Here is a 12955-nt window from a genome sequence, read left to right as displayed (position 1 = left end):
CGGCACTTCCCTTTGTGCATTTGTGCGTGAAGTTTTTCGCATTCAAAGGAAGCAGAGAGAGGCGAGACGAGACGAGACCTCCCTCTGTTGGAGGGTGTTATCTCGTCCTGTTGCTTCCTCCCTGGAAATCCATTTGTTTAGGTTTGTAGTGAGGCGTTCACCGACCTCTATACTCCTTCAAGAAAGCTACTGACACTAATTAGAAAAAGAGAGCATTATGCTTGAAGTGTTGACTGGTCGACCTTGGAATGTAGCCCAGTTTGGATGTTGACCGCGCAGTGAACTTCACTGGGCCGAACCTCACATTGGATGAATGCGTGGGTCAGTACCGTCCATCTTTACTAAAGGGAATCGTCTTTTTGTAGATGTGTTGTTGGACTATTTATCAGTTTCCCAGGGCCACACGCAGAAGATGAAAATTATTCCCTCTGTCATACCACTGCGCAGCAACTACCAATATTGATTTCATTCTAAAGTATGGTGGCCCTGAGAGCTCAAAGCACTGAAACTTTAGAAAACCCGTCTAAAAAGAAAACTAACTAACAAAATGTGAGTTGCGAACTGTGAACAACAACATATCAGAAGTGTTTTAAGGGGAGTGATGCACAGCACCCTGATGGAGGGTGGAATGTGAAGTGACTGCAGCAACCCAGGTTTGAGTCCAACCCGTGGCCCGTTGCTGCACCATGTCTCAGCTCAGAAAGTCAAAAAAGAACCTAATAAAATTGATGAACAACAACGCCTCAGCCTGGTTCATCACGTTTAAAGGGATAGTTCAACATTTTGGCAAATTGGCCCATTGCCATAATCACTATAGTCATAGCAGTAGGTTCGTTACCTTTAATTGTTGGTGTAAGCTATTTTTAGAACGGCGGAGCGGAGCAGCAGGCTGCTCAGAGCTACGCTATGGAGGCTAAGGGAATTTCTTGGTTTCCCTCATCAAACTCATCAAATACACAACCCAACAACTCCAAAACGCTGTCGTGGACAAGTTGTGACCTGCACAACCACCACGCTATGAGATAATAATGGAACGTTACGAAATGGAGCCGTTTTCGAGGTAAATACAGGGTAAATACAGAGTCTGCTTGCTGAAAAACTGTCCCTGAATGCAACGCGCATCAGCGGTTTTGCATGAATTTACCTCTAAGACAGCCCCCGTCTCGTAACATTCCGTTATTATCTCATAGCGTGGTGAATGTGCAGCTCACAACTTGTCCACCAGAGCGTTTTGGAGTTGTTGGGTTGTGTGTTTGATGAGTTTGATGAGGGAAACCAAGAAATTCCCTTAGCCTCCATAGCACAGCCCTGAGCAGCCTGCCGCTCCACTCCTCCGTTCTAAAAATAGCTTACACCGACAAATAAAGGTAACAAACCTACTGCTATGACTATAGGGATTATGGCAATGGGCCAATTTGCCAAAATGTTGAACTATCCCTTTTTAAGTATCCCCCTGGAAACACTTGTGCTTTGTTACTGTTGAGTGTTTGCAGCTCAAATGTTTTCAGACTGATGAAGATGTAAATGCTTGTGACTGACACGAGATGATCAGTGTTGGGTTATTTGAAAGTGCTTCAATTATTCTTTTAAGTTGTCTGATGATGCACAACTACCTGTCACATTTAAAAATTCCCCCGCCCACTTTACACCGCAATAACATAACAATAATGTTTGTCGTGAAACTTGTGTGAAAGTGCTTTGATAAAGTTGACGTGTTGACAGGCAGCACATCACCGAAAATCAAAACAGTCTGACTGCTACAGATTCGTTTTCTTCAGTTTTTCATGCTCCTGTCAAACTGAATAAACTTAGACCAGAGGTGTTGATGAAGTTCATAGTAAAACTGCAGAATATGTCAACAACCACATGATCCAGATCCACCACATGTTAATGTTGTTAAGGGTGAATCCACCATCCTGCTCTCCAGATGATGTCTCCATTTTTCTGACTCAGTCCGTTTTTCTCCAGCTTCAAACTCCAGACCAAATGACTCCTATTATACTGTAGCTTTTACATAATTGAACATCCAGGTTCCCATTAAATTTAATGAGCAAATTCATGTTCATGAGATGAAACTCATTTGATTTTAATGACCTCTTGGCCTTTTCTGTGCCACCAACTTCACAACGACGTCTGCATTTATTCATCCCTGTATTTTTTAAACCAAACTTTTGTTAAGACTCGAAGAAAAGCAAAAAACGTGAGCGCATTGTTCGTTCTGTTCAGCGGCGCCTCTTCACAAGTTGTAATGAGCACTTCGGTGTCCGGCTGAGCAGATTCAGACTTTTGTTCTTGATTGTAAAACAAGTCCAAGTCTGTTCCTGGACAGATCCCTCAAAGATATACTGTACTGTAAGAGGCTGCTTTCATCTCACCCGTGTCTTTAATCTTTCATCCAGCGTCATCACCAACACAGAGGAGTGGCAGTACTTCAAAGCACTCACCAAAACTCCTACTCCCCTGGAGGAGAACATGTTCCACATGGAGGAGGACGCCCCAGGTCCCAGGGTTTACCTCCGGCCCAAGGAGAGCATCCACATCCCCCTGAAGTACCAGAGCTTCCTTTGTGACCACACCACGGCCCTTCAGGTACAGTGGAGATCAGAGGTCGGTGCTGATTGAGCCATGAGGGGCCGTGAATTTGTTTTCGATGAGAATGCGGGGCCAGCAGCACAAAGCACCTTAAGTCCACTACTTAAATCTGACACTTGAGGTTGAAAGTCTTCTTACCTGAGGGAGTTACTGAAAGTGGTTGGACAGAATAACTTAAAAGGTTTCCTTAGCTGAGGTAAAACGAGAAGGCATTTGCAGCAGGAGTGAAAGAGATTTTACAGCTGTAAAATCAACAGTTTCCATTGAGACTGTTGACATTTCAGCTCCATTGTCTCACACAGTTGGTCAGAGGAAAAAGATTATTTAAAATAAATGACATTAAAGAAGCTGCTGAGCTCTCATCCTCCTCTCGTTTGATGGAAACTTAAGCAGCCGTCAGAGCGTCTGACAGTCAGTGACTCGGCTCACAGCTGACTGACAGACATGGAAAAACAAAAAGATGACGTAGTATAAAACCACAGGGCAGCCTTAACTGCAGTGGAGGAGCAGCTGAGTGAGGTGGGGGATCTGTCGACAGATGAACATATGATAAACTGACTTCTGACCAGATGTACAGAGCAAAATTGATCATACATACAATTTTCATCTTTATAACCCACGTCACACTCTCAGTCCCCCTGGAGATCAATAAAGTATCTGATTCTGATTCTGATAAACTCAGAATCAGCCATGCTGCAGTTAAGATACAAGCAGAGGAACCATAACGTGTTTTTTCCTTAATTTGGTCACCAAGGTTTTCTGTGCAATGGCTAAGTGATTTCTTAAGTGTAAAAGTAACTAAGGTAAGGGAAAAACCTTAAATACTTTAGTTAACATTTGAAGGAAACCTCAGAGGGTTTTTATTTTAAAGAAATCTTAAATTGGACTGTAAGATAGATTTTTTTTACTGTATGTTTGAAGTCAGATGAAGAAGTCGTCACATCTTCCCATAAACCCTCTCCTCCTTATCCACAGTATCACACCATTTCACTCGTCCCCATCGATTCCAGTTCAGGAAAAATCTTTTCACATTGATTTGCTCTGTGGTGTGAAGGTGTGTTGATTTTCATGTGGGAACTCCGTGGGAATAAGAAATGAAGTGGTTATGAACGTTGAAATTTCATTGATGTAAATGTCTCTGTATAGTTCCTGGATTATTAACCACAGTTGATCTGTTCGAAAGCCAAGTTACACACATGAAATGGCAACTCAGCCCTGACAGGTGATATAATGTCAGAAGGACAGTTTGATATAAATGTCATTTACGGAGGCTGGGACCTTATCTCCTGTGGACCGCTGTGATTTTATGCCCATTAGTTCTGTTCTGCTTTTTGTGATCATTTACTGTTGCAATATTTTCTTTTTAGTCACATGTTGTTTCTTCTGGTCGATGATCAGTTTTGATAAACATCCAGTTTCTTATCAAATCTTCACAGGGGCCGAGCTTCTTACCCGCGGGCAGAGGTTCTCAGGTGGCCAAGAAGAATCTGTCCAACATTGTTGCTGCCAAAACCATCAAGGTATAGAGTGTACTACTTCATATATCCTGTGTATTGGATCATCTCTATCTCCATCTATTGTCCTCTGCCTCTTAATCCCTGATGTGTTTGTCTCCAGGCTGGATTTATAGCAAGATATGGATTCAATCTGGATGTACAGTGTGTTTTTCTCCCGTGATAAGAGCTGTAATGTGGTCCAACATTATTAGCATCTTCAGTTATATATATAGTATATATAAATTGATTATTACATCCAGCCAAACAGAGGAAGATAAAACCTCAACTCAGTATCTATAGCACAGAGCTTTTGATTTGGGGCTAAACTCCTGTTACAACATCCAGTGTACGAGCTCGCCCAGACATCTCTCCGCGGAGTGGCAGTGCGCCGCCTCCTCCCTCCTCCTCTCCCACACAGTCGCAGCTCAGACACAAAGAACACTTTGAAGTGTCAACTATTTAAAAAGTTACATGCGCCAGACAAGACTGTCAAGCAGAATTATATGCTGCAAATCACTTTTATCTTACTGAACACTGTTTATCTTCCCCCAACTGGCTCGAGAGTGAAACTATCTCCGAGTGGACGACGGCGCAACACGTCTAGCTAATCTACTTCTAAATGAACCGTGCACGGACCATATTAGTGTCAACTGATGTCCCCACTTTCAGCGTTAATTCAGCCGTTAATGAAACCTTATAAGTTTAAAAACAAAGTTAACATGCTTGCTGATTTCCTGTGGATATAAACTGCATGTGATGTAACCTGCTCCTCATGAATGCATTCAGATTGAAGTTTGAGCCGCTCTCTCTTCAGATGTGAGCGCCTACAGATGTGTGATGGTTACTGTACATTATTAGCTCATGGCTTCAAACTGCTGAAAACAAGATGTCCATTAGCGCTCGCCAGTACCTCCCCATAATCCTGTTGTTTGTGTGGGGTACAGAACCCTGAAGCTCTCCCATTGCACAGGCTGATGAAATATTTGCCAGTCTGCCAAGCGTGTGTATATGTGTGTCTGCCTACATTTTTTGTGTATTAGTGTGTCAGTGTCAGCACTGCTGCTCTGAGCAAAAATCCTGTCAGGAGGTCAAAGAGGTCGGGTCTGGATCAAATCTGCGTCCCGCTAAAACTGACAAGCCCCCAACAGCAGAGCTGTCAGGATGCCAGCTTTGGCACCGCTGTCAGTCAGCACATATCACCAGAGCCAGATATGGGCCGCCCCTCGCAGGTCAGCACGGGCCCACGAATCTGACACATCAACCGTCTGGACAGCTGCTGTTTGGCAGGGATCAGCTACTGAGAGAGTGGGAATCAATGTCCGACCCAAATGTGGAGAATTCGCTTCAGAGGGTTGTTCACTCATCGTGACAGGAGATTTTAATCTGGTCACGCTGTTAAAGTTTTGTTTGTATTTGTCGCCTATTTTTACTCCTAAATGCCAGCGCCGTATTGTTTTCAGGTTATCCAGTGGTATTACGGCTACATCTGGATGTAACTTCTCCAAATTTAGCACAAACACTTGTTTGGACTCAAGGATGAATTTATAGCTACTGAACCCAAAACTTTCAGTTTGTGAATGGTTAGATAGAAATGAACAATATGGAGATAAAAGCACTGTATAAATGTATGTAGTGTAAAGCCCTTGAGTGGTTGTAGAGAATATGAAAGTGCTTTATAAATGCAGGTCCATTTACCATTTAACTGTCGTGCCTCATTCATGTAATTGAGATGCACACCTGCTTGGTCTGCAGCGGAGCCCTGACCTGTCGTCCAAACAGCAGCGATGGGAAAACAGTTTCCTGATTATTCTGCTGTGACAACATGTCAGTAAATAAACAAGGCTACAAGTCCTGCAGCTCACTCGTCTTCTTCAGGAAAGCGTGAGGTGAGGTTCAAACTGTAAAGTCTGTTCTGACAATGACACCAGAGTGTCAATGATCAATTACTCTGTGTGAAACGTTGAGTTTTGATTGATATGAGGGGAAATTTAGAAAGAGTTTATCCTCTGAAGGGCAGGGACGTGCTCATTAAATCTTATGGTTATCTGCCCATTGGGTATTTGTACAAGGGGAAATTCTGCCCTGAATGCAGCATTCTCGTAAAAACACAAGGGCTCATCCATTAGAGACGAGAACATTCACATCAGGTTTCATGTGAATCAGTCCCAGATGACCTCGTTTCGGGCTGAAGTGTCAGTCAAAGTCTTGAACATCTCACACACACATCAGTCTGTTTGGCATTTGGTCTTAATAAACCCAGTGACCCAGACAAATGCACAGTTTATCTCCAGATCTCATTACAAACTACAATCTGTTCCTCTGATTTGTTACGGTATGAAATAGTCAATGAGTAATTCATTGAAATTCCCATCCTGCAGTTCAGCTATATGTAATCTATAATTCCTGAACTCAACGCAGCGTGTTGTCGCTCACATCCAGCCAGCAAACACCAGTTTGGTGTGGAGTGTGATGGTACGTGAGGGGGTTAGCAATCCCACTGTGTTTGCATATTTTGGCGTATGTGTATATACCAGTTATCATATGTAATTAGTGCATATGTTTGAACACATTTATGTTGATTTGCATGGATCCTCAGGGTTTTTTTAATGCAGCAAACTTCAAAGCACGTTGTGCAGGTCTGCAGGGGTTTAAGTCAGACCAAAGCCAGTTTTTATATTAGTGTACAGTGTACGGCTCCATCATCACACTCTCCTGTGGATTTTAGAATAAAACTTCTCAAAAAAAAAAAGCTTTATGTGTTATTTAGAGCTGAACCGCTTCAGGAGGAAAACACAGCAGCTTCATTTCTGTACTCCATTGTAGAGAGTTAAAAAATTAAAATGTAGGTTTTCTTTAAAAGTCTAATGACACAAGACTAGTAGCTACTGTTCGAAGGCCTCACACATTCAAGCACAAGCATCAAAAAAAGTGTAGGCAAACTAATGAAAAGAGTTGGTGGCAGAGAATAATGCCGCGTATATATGGCCTGCATCACACTGCCTTGAAAAAAATCCAATAATTATGACCTTCATTACTATTTGTATGTGTAAAAATAAATGAACTGCACTCATCAAGTTCATTGCTGAGACCCAGCATCAGTCAAGAGGCACAAAGAGCTCTGTGTTGGTTTTCAATCCAAAGATACAGATGTGTCAGCTGCTGCAGATCAAGTGGTTTATATCAGTGTTTTCCAGTCTGAGGATCTGGATCTGCCCAAGGTGTACAATGATAGTGGGAGAAGTAGAAAAATAAATATCTATAATTTGGAGGACATAATTAATTCTACATATCTTTTTTTTCCCTGAACGCTGGAAACGTCCTTTAAACATCAACACATGACTCTGATCGCATTGCTCGCAGTTCACTGTTAGATGTTACACTAAGATCACAACATGGCCTCCTCCTCTCTCTCCAGGTGACTTTCAGAGCAGAGGACGGGAAGCCGATGGCCATCTGCCAGGTGAACGTGGAGCCGACGCCCCACGTCGTCGACCAGACGTTCCGACTTTACCACCCCGAGCTCTGCTTCCTGAAGAAGGCCATCCGTCTGCCGCCCTGGCATGACCCCACAGGTGGTAATGGATACCCTGGTCATCTCCCATCAGAGATTGGAGAGAAGAAAAAAAAAATCAATAATGTATTGTGCTTTCACTTTATTGTATTTTTACTAAAATAGCAGCACATACAATGATATGATATGATATGATATAAAAAAAAAGGAGGTACTGTAATAACAGCAGAGGCGTCAGATTCAGGCGGAAATGAAAAGCAAGAGAAATGGAAAAGTGAAATGGATAAAATGAGGAAAAACAATACATGTACTGTATGTATGCACATGTACAGTACAGCACATATACTTGTTTATGTGTAAATATACAAGCCTGTGTAAAATATACAGCATCAGATACGTGTATGTGTTTTTTATTACATCCCTGAGTCTGAAGTCGACCCCTTTTTGAAAAATGAATGATTTTAATGTGTTTTTGTTGTTCATGTGTTCAGCAGCTGGAGACACCAGCGCCAACATCTCTGTGCGCTGCAGTGACCCGAACATCATCTGTCAGACGAGGATGCTGGTGAGAGGATGAATTGTCTCATATGTTCTAATAAGCCTCACTGATATTAGCAGGGGATTAATTGCTGATCAGGAGGGGGGGGGGGGGGGGAATTTATTCTGGCTCCCCTCTGTCATGTGTTACAAACTGTTTCGATGCAGAAAAGACCTCGCTTGCTTTGAAATAACTAATGTGGGGGCTTCTGTTACTGCTGCTCTCCCTTTATTTTTTTGCCTCTCTCCCCTCTTTAACATGGTTCTGCCTTCTCCTCGCTCTCTGCCCAGGTGCCAGGGGAGCCTCAGGATGTGTACTTGAAAGTACCAGGGAGTCCCAGCCCACACATCAAAATGTTCTTTGTGATGGTTTTCACGTATGTATTATTTACCGAATAGGGGCACTGCACACACACTCACGCGCACACACACAGATTAGCCTAAAGAAGCGGTCTATTTTGGACTAATTAAATTGTTCGCACAGGCTTGAATTAATTAACTAATCAGATGGAGGTTTGGTGGTTTGACTGCCTGAAGTTACAGAACTCTTCCTCTCGTCTCCCAGATCTCCATCTGGATTATGAGTGGATTCGTTAATATGTAGGACCAGTGTTTGCCTCATTAAATGTCAGGGATTTATAGTTCAACTGAAGTGATGATGAAGTTTCGAGCTGGAGCCACACGACTAAAACTCTGGGTTGCACAAAAGCAGAAATAACGAGACACATTCTTTACATCGGAATTATAAAGGTTAGTGTTCACATGGTTTCACTTTATGAGTTTCACTAATAAAACCATCTTTCCACTCTCACAGTCAGATAAGAGACAATTATTCAGATAACAAATTAATCAGTTTGTTTAAAAAACTGAGAAAGACGAGATAGAAGAAGTTCACTGAGAAACAAACCTGCACTTTAATTCAAGTCCTGTTTTTCTTTGAGCTTCATTTACTGGAACTAGAGACGTGGTGATGAGGCTCAGACAGACTCGAACTCTGTGATTAGTCAGTATTAAAATAGTCTCAAACAGTTTACGCAGTAACTAAATAATAGGAATATTAAATGATGCTGAAGCACAAACACAATTATTTCTGTTTGTGAAATGTCAAATTATTATTGTTGTGTAAACACTAGAACTTATAATGATGATAATGAATGAAGCTCAGTGAGGTTGGTTAAATTACAGTGCAGCAGAGCGATGACATCGTGTTTACACGTCTGGACACAGAGTTTTTTTCCTGCTCGATTAGTTTGTGTTAATTTAAGAAAACACAGTCTTATTAACAGTGAGCCGTGTGAGTGTAATATAAATTAAGATAATATGGGATTAGTTAAAGCTAGTTTTCGACATGGCACTTCTACAGGGCCAGAAAATTGGCTTATGATGCAGGACTAATTAATATTTTATTTTATTGATGCAAATCCCCAAACAAATTAGCAGGTAGCCCGGGGCAGTGCCTGTCTTCACCTACATGATGATGCTGCTGCTTTTCAAGAACAGAAGCTATTAATGAGATATTAGTGGAAGACCTGAGGCCATTCAGCTTGGACGTTTGGACGATGTGAAGACTTAACAATGCTGCATCCTTCTTCAAAAACACACATCACTCAAAGTTTAGACCAAATATCCCAGAATGCTCCTCCATTGCTGTTGTCACGGAGCCAGCTCGAGTGGGTGACGGCAATTCCTCAGTCCTCACACTTCCAGACTCAGACCCCTTAATTTCAACAGTCAGAGGGTGATGATGGTGATGATGGTGATGATGGTGATGATGGTGTGTCTGCCTCGTTAGCTTGCTGTCATTGTTCCTGATGATGGTGTTTCTCCTGCAGTGATGAGTGGATGGCAGCCCCCTCCCAGATCTGGCAGATTTACGTGCACTTCCTGGAGCGGGTTGACATCAGCTGTGTGACTGGACAGCGGACGTGTCAATCACTGGTGCTGAGGGGAAAGCAGGCGGTCCGCAAGGTCAAATGTTTCTCCTCGCATCCCAAAGAGATTCAGGTAACACAGCCTTATACAGTAGCCTAGATAATAAGTCAGTAAACTCTGACATGTAACTGTGTTGTAGATATTGACCAATCAGAGTCAGTCATTCTATAAATATGTCTGACAGTCAAGTGGCTGCAGTCAAAGCTCTGATCTCGCCTGTGTCGTAACAAGTGGAGGAGAAAATTTGTTTTTGAGACAAATGGAGAGAGTGAAGTGTGAAGTGCAGGAGAGATGACATGGACTGCTGCTCTTTTGGACGGCAGCTGCTCAGTAATTGGCCGAGCACCACGCTGCTTCCAGACTGGACCGACTGTCAGATTCATCCTTAAGGACTTTCTTTTTAACTGAAAGCTTCATTTATGCTCAACAGGCAGCTTGGGTCGTTTGGATTTGATTTAAGACCCATGAACAGCTCACATATTGATTCTCTATTTGATTCTTTATGATGACCAGAGACCCTGGAGTGACAGAGTTCACAGGACTGTAGTTACTGACATGACTCCTCCAATTAAGAGTGTGGAGAACATCAGCACTGAATCCATTCACTTCTATATCTGCAGTGTTGTCCTGGTGCAGTTGCCGCTCTCTTCAGCTCCTCTCTGTGGGAACTCTTCACATCATGACCTTATCTGTTAAGATCCTTGAGATATTCAGTGTTATGATCTGGCGCTACCTTATACAGATAAAGTTGACAATTGAAACAGAACTGCTGTTGGCTCGGAGCAGGAAGGTTCTGGGTTTGAGGACTGTTGCTCCTCTGGTCCGATTCAGACCTGTTCAGACCTGCATTAACCTGTGTCTTCAGTGATTGGTCACAGTGATCAGCTCAAAGCATGTCAGTCCACAACTGCTTTACAATGTCCATCGACGACTTGATTGGGTCTTGGATGTGATGTATACTCAATGCATTATGGTCTTGTTTGGGGTCTACTGTATGTGGACTTGCTCCAAGGTTCTCCAGCTTCCTCTCACAGTCCAAAGATCTGGGGTCTCATTTATAAAACTGTGTGTACGTACACCCAAAAATATTCAGATTTATAAAACCCTGCGTACGCACACTTGTAAGCAAACATCCCTTTATAAATCACAGCACAGCTGACAACAGTTGTAGGGAATCTGAAACGAGTTATTAACCAGTCACCATCATGAGCCAGAAAGTCGTCATGGTCCCTGAAGACCCTCTCCCTCCTTCTTCTCCCATTGGCGTAGTCCTCCAGCAGTGCCATGGTGCAATATTTATTTTGAATTTTTAGTTAGATTCTAAGAAGATGTTTCTGAAACAATTACTCAGTCCAATGCAAAATAACTCTGTTGATACCATGGATCTAACGCATGATACGGGTTGAAATTAATGTGTGAAGGGCGATAATAAAGACATAATGGTTCTTCTCACTCTACATTTCTTCAATCTGACCTCAGTTCACCACCACACCGTCTCGGTCGCCAATTCCCCATTTCCTCCAAACCATGCGTACACGTGGGTCAGAGTTTGCTTAGAGGTGCGTACATTCTCCCATTAAGTTAGTTTTTTATAGATCACAACCTTTGTGTGGAAAGTGACGTGCGCCACTTTCAGGCCCCGTTTTGTGCATACGCAACGGTTATAAATGAGACCCCTGCACTGTACGTTAAATGATGACTCTAAATTGCCCGTTGGTGTTAATGTGAGTGTGTGAGGTTGCATGTGTGTCAGCCCTGTGATAGATTGGAGACTTGTCCAGGTGCACCTTGGGGACAATACAGTAGTTTCACACCAAACAGAGAATCACAAACAGCTCCACTCATGAATCTTATAGATATGAAGTTGTTGTTTTTTTTGCTTTGGTCCTGCCATACTTTTTTCACTATTAGCGATTTTCAAACTGTAAAATGATTTCATGCAAATTGTTCCCTCAGCAGCAGGAAACAATGGATCAGCCTCTTTTGTAATAACTCCAGGTTAAGATTCAAGTCATTATCGTGAGTGTACAAATGCGGATTGACAGAATAATGGGTCTTTTCATTTGTCACTTCATTTCTTTTTATTAGCTTCCCCCATTACTTCACGCAATCATGTCAGATCATGTCGGGACGCAATTTGACACAATCCCGAAGAAAAATTAGCTGCGGATCTGTGCACCCTGAGCATCTGAGAGCATGTTCCAGCAGCGTCACCCTGCTCTCCATCTTTAATAGACGGTTTCTTATTCAGGGCTGGATTCAGCTCCTCAGCCAGAGCTGCAGTAAAAAAGGGACCTCTAAAAAATAAAAGGAATAAAAGTGACGGCGTGTCAGAGCCACTGTGCACCATCCCGTTCGACCCCAACCAGTCTGTCCTGAAGGAAAAGGGCGGTGGCTGGAGAAGTGACAGATGTATTTTTAAAAGGTTTCGCCGTGCGCGTCGCGGCCTCTTTGATCTGACTCTCGGCAGGTTCGCTCGCTGTGGAAGCATCGGAGGAGTCTTATAAAACAGGATAAAGCTCACCGCCAGAGAATTGCTTTGCTTTTCTCAACAGATTAAAAAGGAGCTGCACAGTAAATCTCATTCTCACATCCCTCCGTCGCTCTGTCGCTCTTCTGCCTCTATTTGCTCTCAGCTCATTGTCTGCCCCCTCGCTTTGCTTCTTTCACTCTCACCCACTTTCTCCTGTAATCTCTACACCTCCTTTACCTTCCATTGACTTTGTCAAACACCTTCCTCCATTAATTCTTCTTTTCTATAACTTTGTTACCTTTTATAAAATTCACCTCCTTTCTTCCACACTGTGTAACTGCGTCAGTGTCTCTCCTTCCTTTTATTAATTGTCTCTCACTTGATCTCTCACCCACCCCACGTCTCCTCAACCCT

General features: G+C 42.8%; 1 protein-coding gene across 2 annotated transcripts in view; it reads left to right on the top strand.

Annotated features, from left to right (window-relative positions):
• The window catches only part of nphp4 (nephronophthisis 4), a 158108-nt gene that overhangs the window by 140238 nt on the left and 4915 nt on the right, over window positions 1-12955 (top strand). The window contains exons 19-24 of one of the 2 annotated variants that reach the window (XM_085781361.1): window positions 2400-2589; window positions 4029-4112; window positions 7504-7660; window positions 8091-8164; window positions 8428-8513; window positions 9969-10140. In XM_085781361.1, coding sequence (XP_085637487.1) covers window positions 2400-2589; window positions 4029-4112; window positions 7504-7660; window positions 8091-8164; window positions 8428-8513; window positions 9969-10140 — 763 coding nt within the window. Of the gene's footprint in view, window positions 1-2399; window positions 2590-4028; window positions 4113-7503; window positions 7664-8090; window positions 8165-8427; window positions 8514-9968; window positions 10141-12955 lie in introns of both variants that reach the window. The other variant, XM_085781360.1, reaches the window with a different exon arrangement.

This window comes from Trachurus japonicus, chromosome 7 (assembly GCF_045865225.1).
Source record: "Trachurus japonicus isolate A0001 chromosome 7, Traja_1.0".
NCBI classification, from domain to species: Eukaryota; Metazoa; Chordata; class Actinopteri; order Carangiformes; family Carangidae; genus Trachurus; species Trachurus japonicus.
The sequence above is the reverse complement of the archived record's forward strand: the minus strand, read 5'-3'. Positions and strand labels throughout refer to the sequence as shown.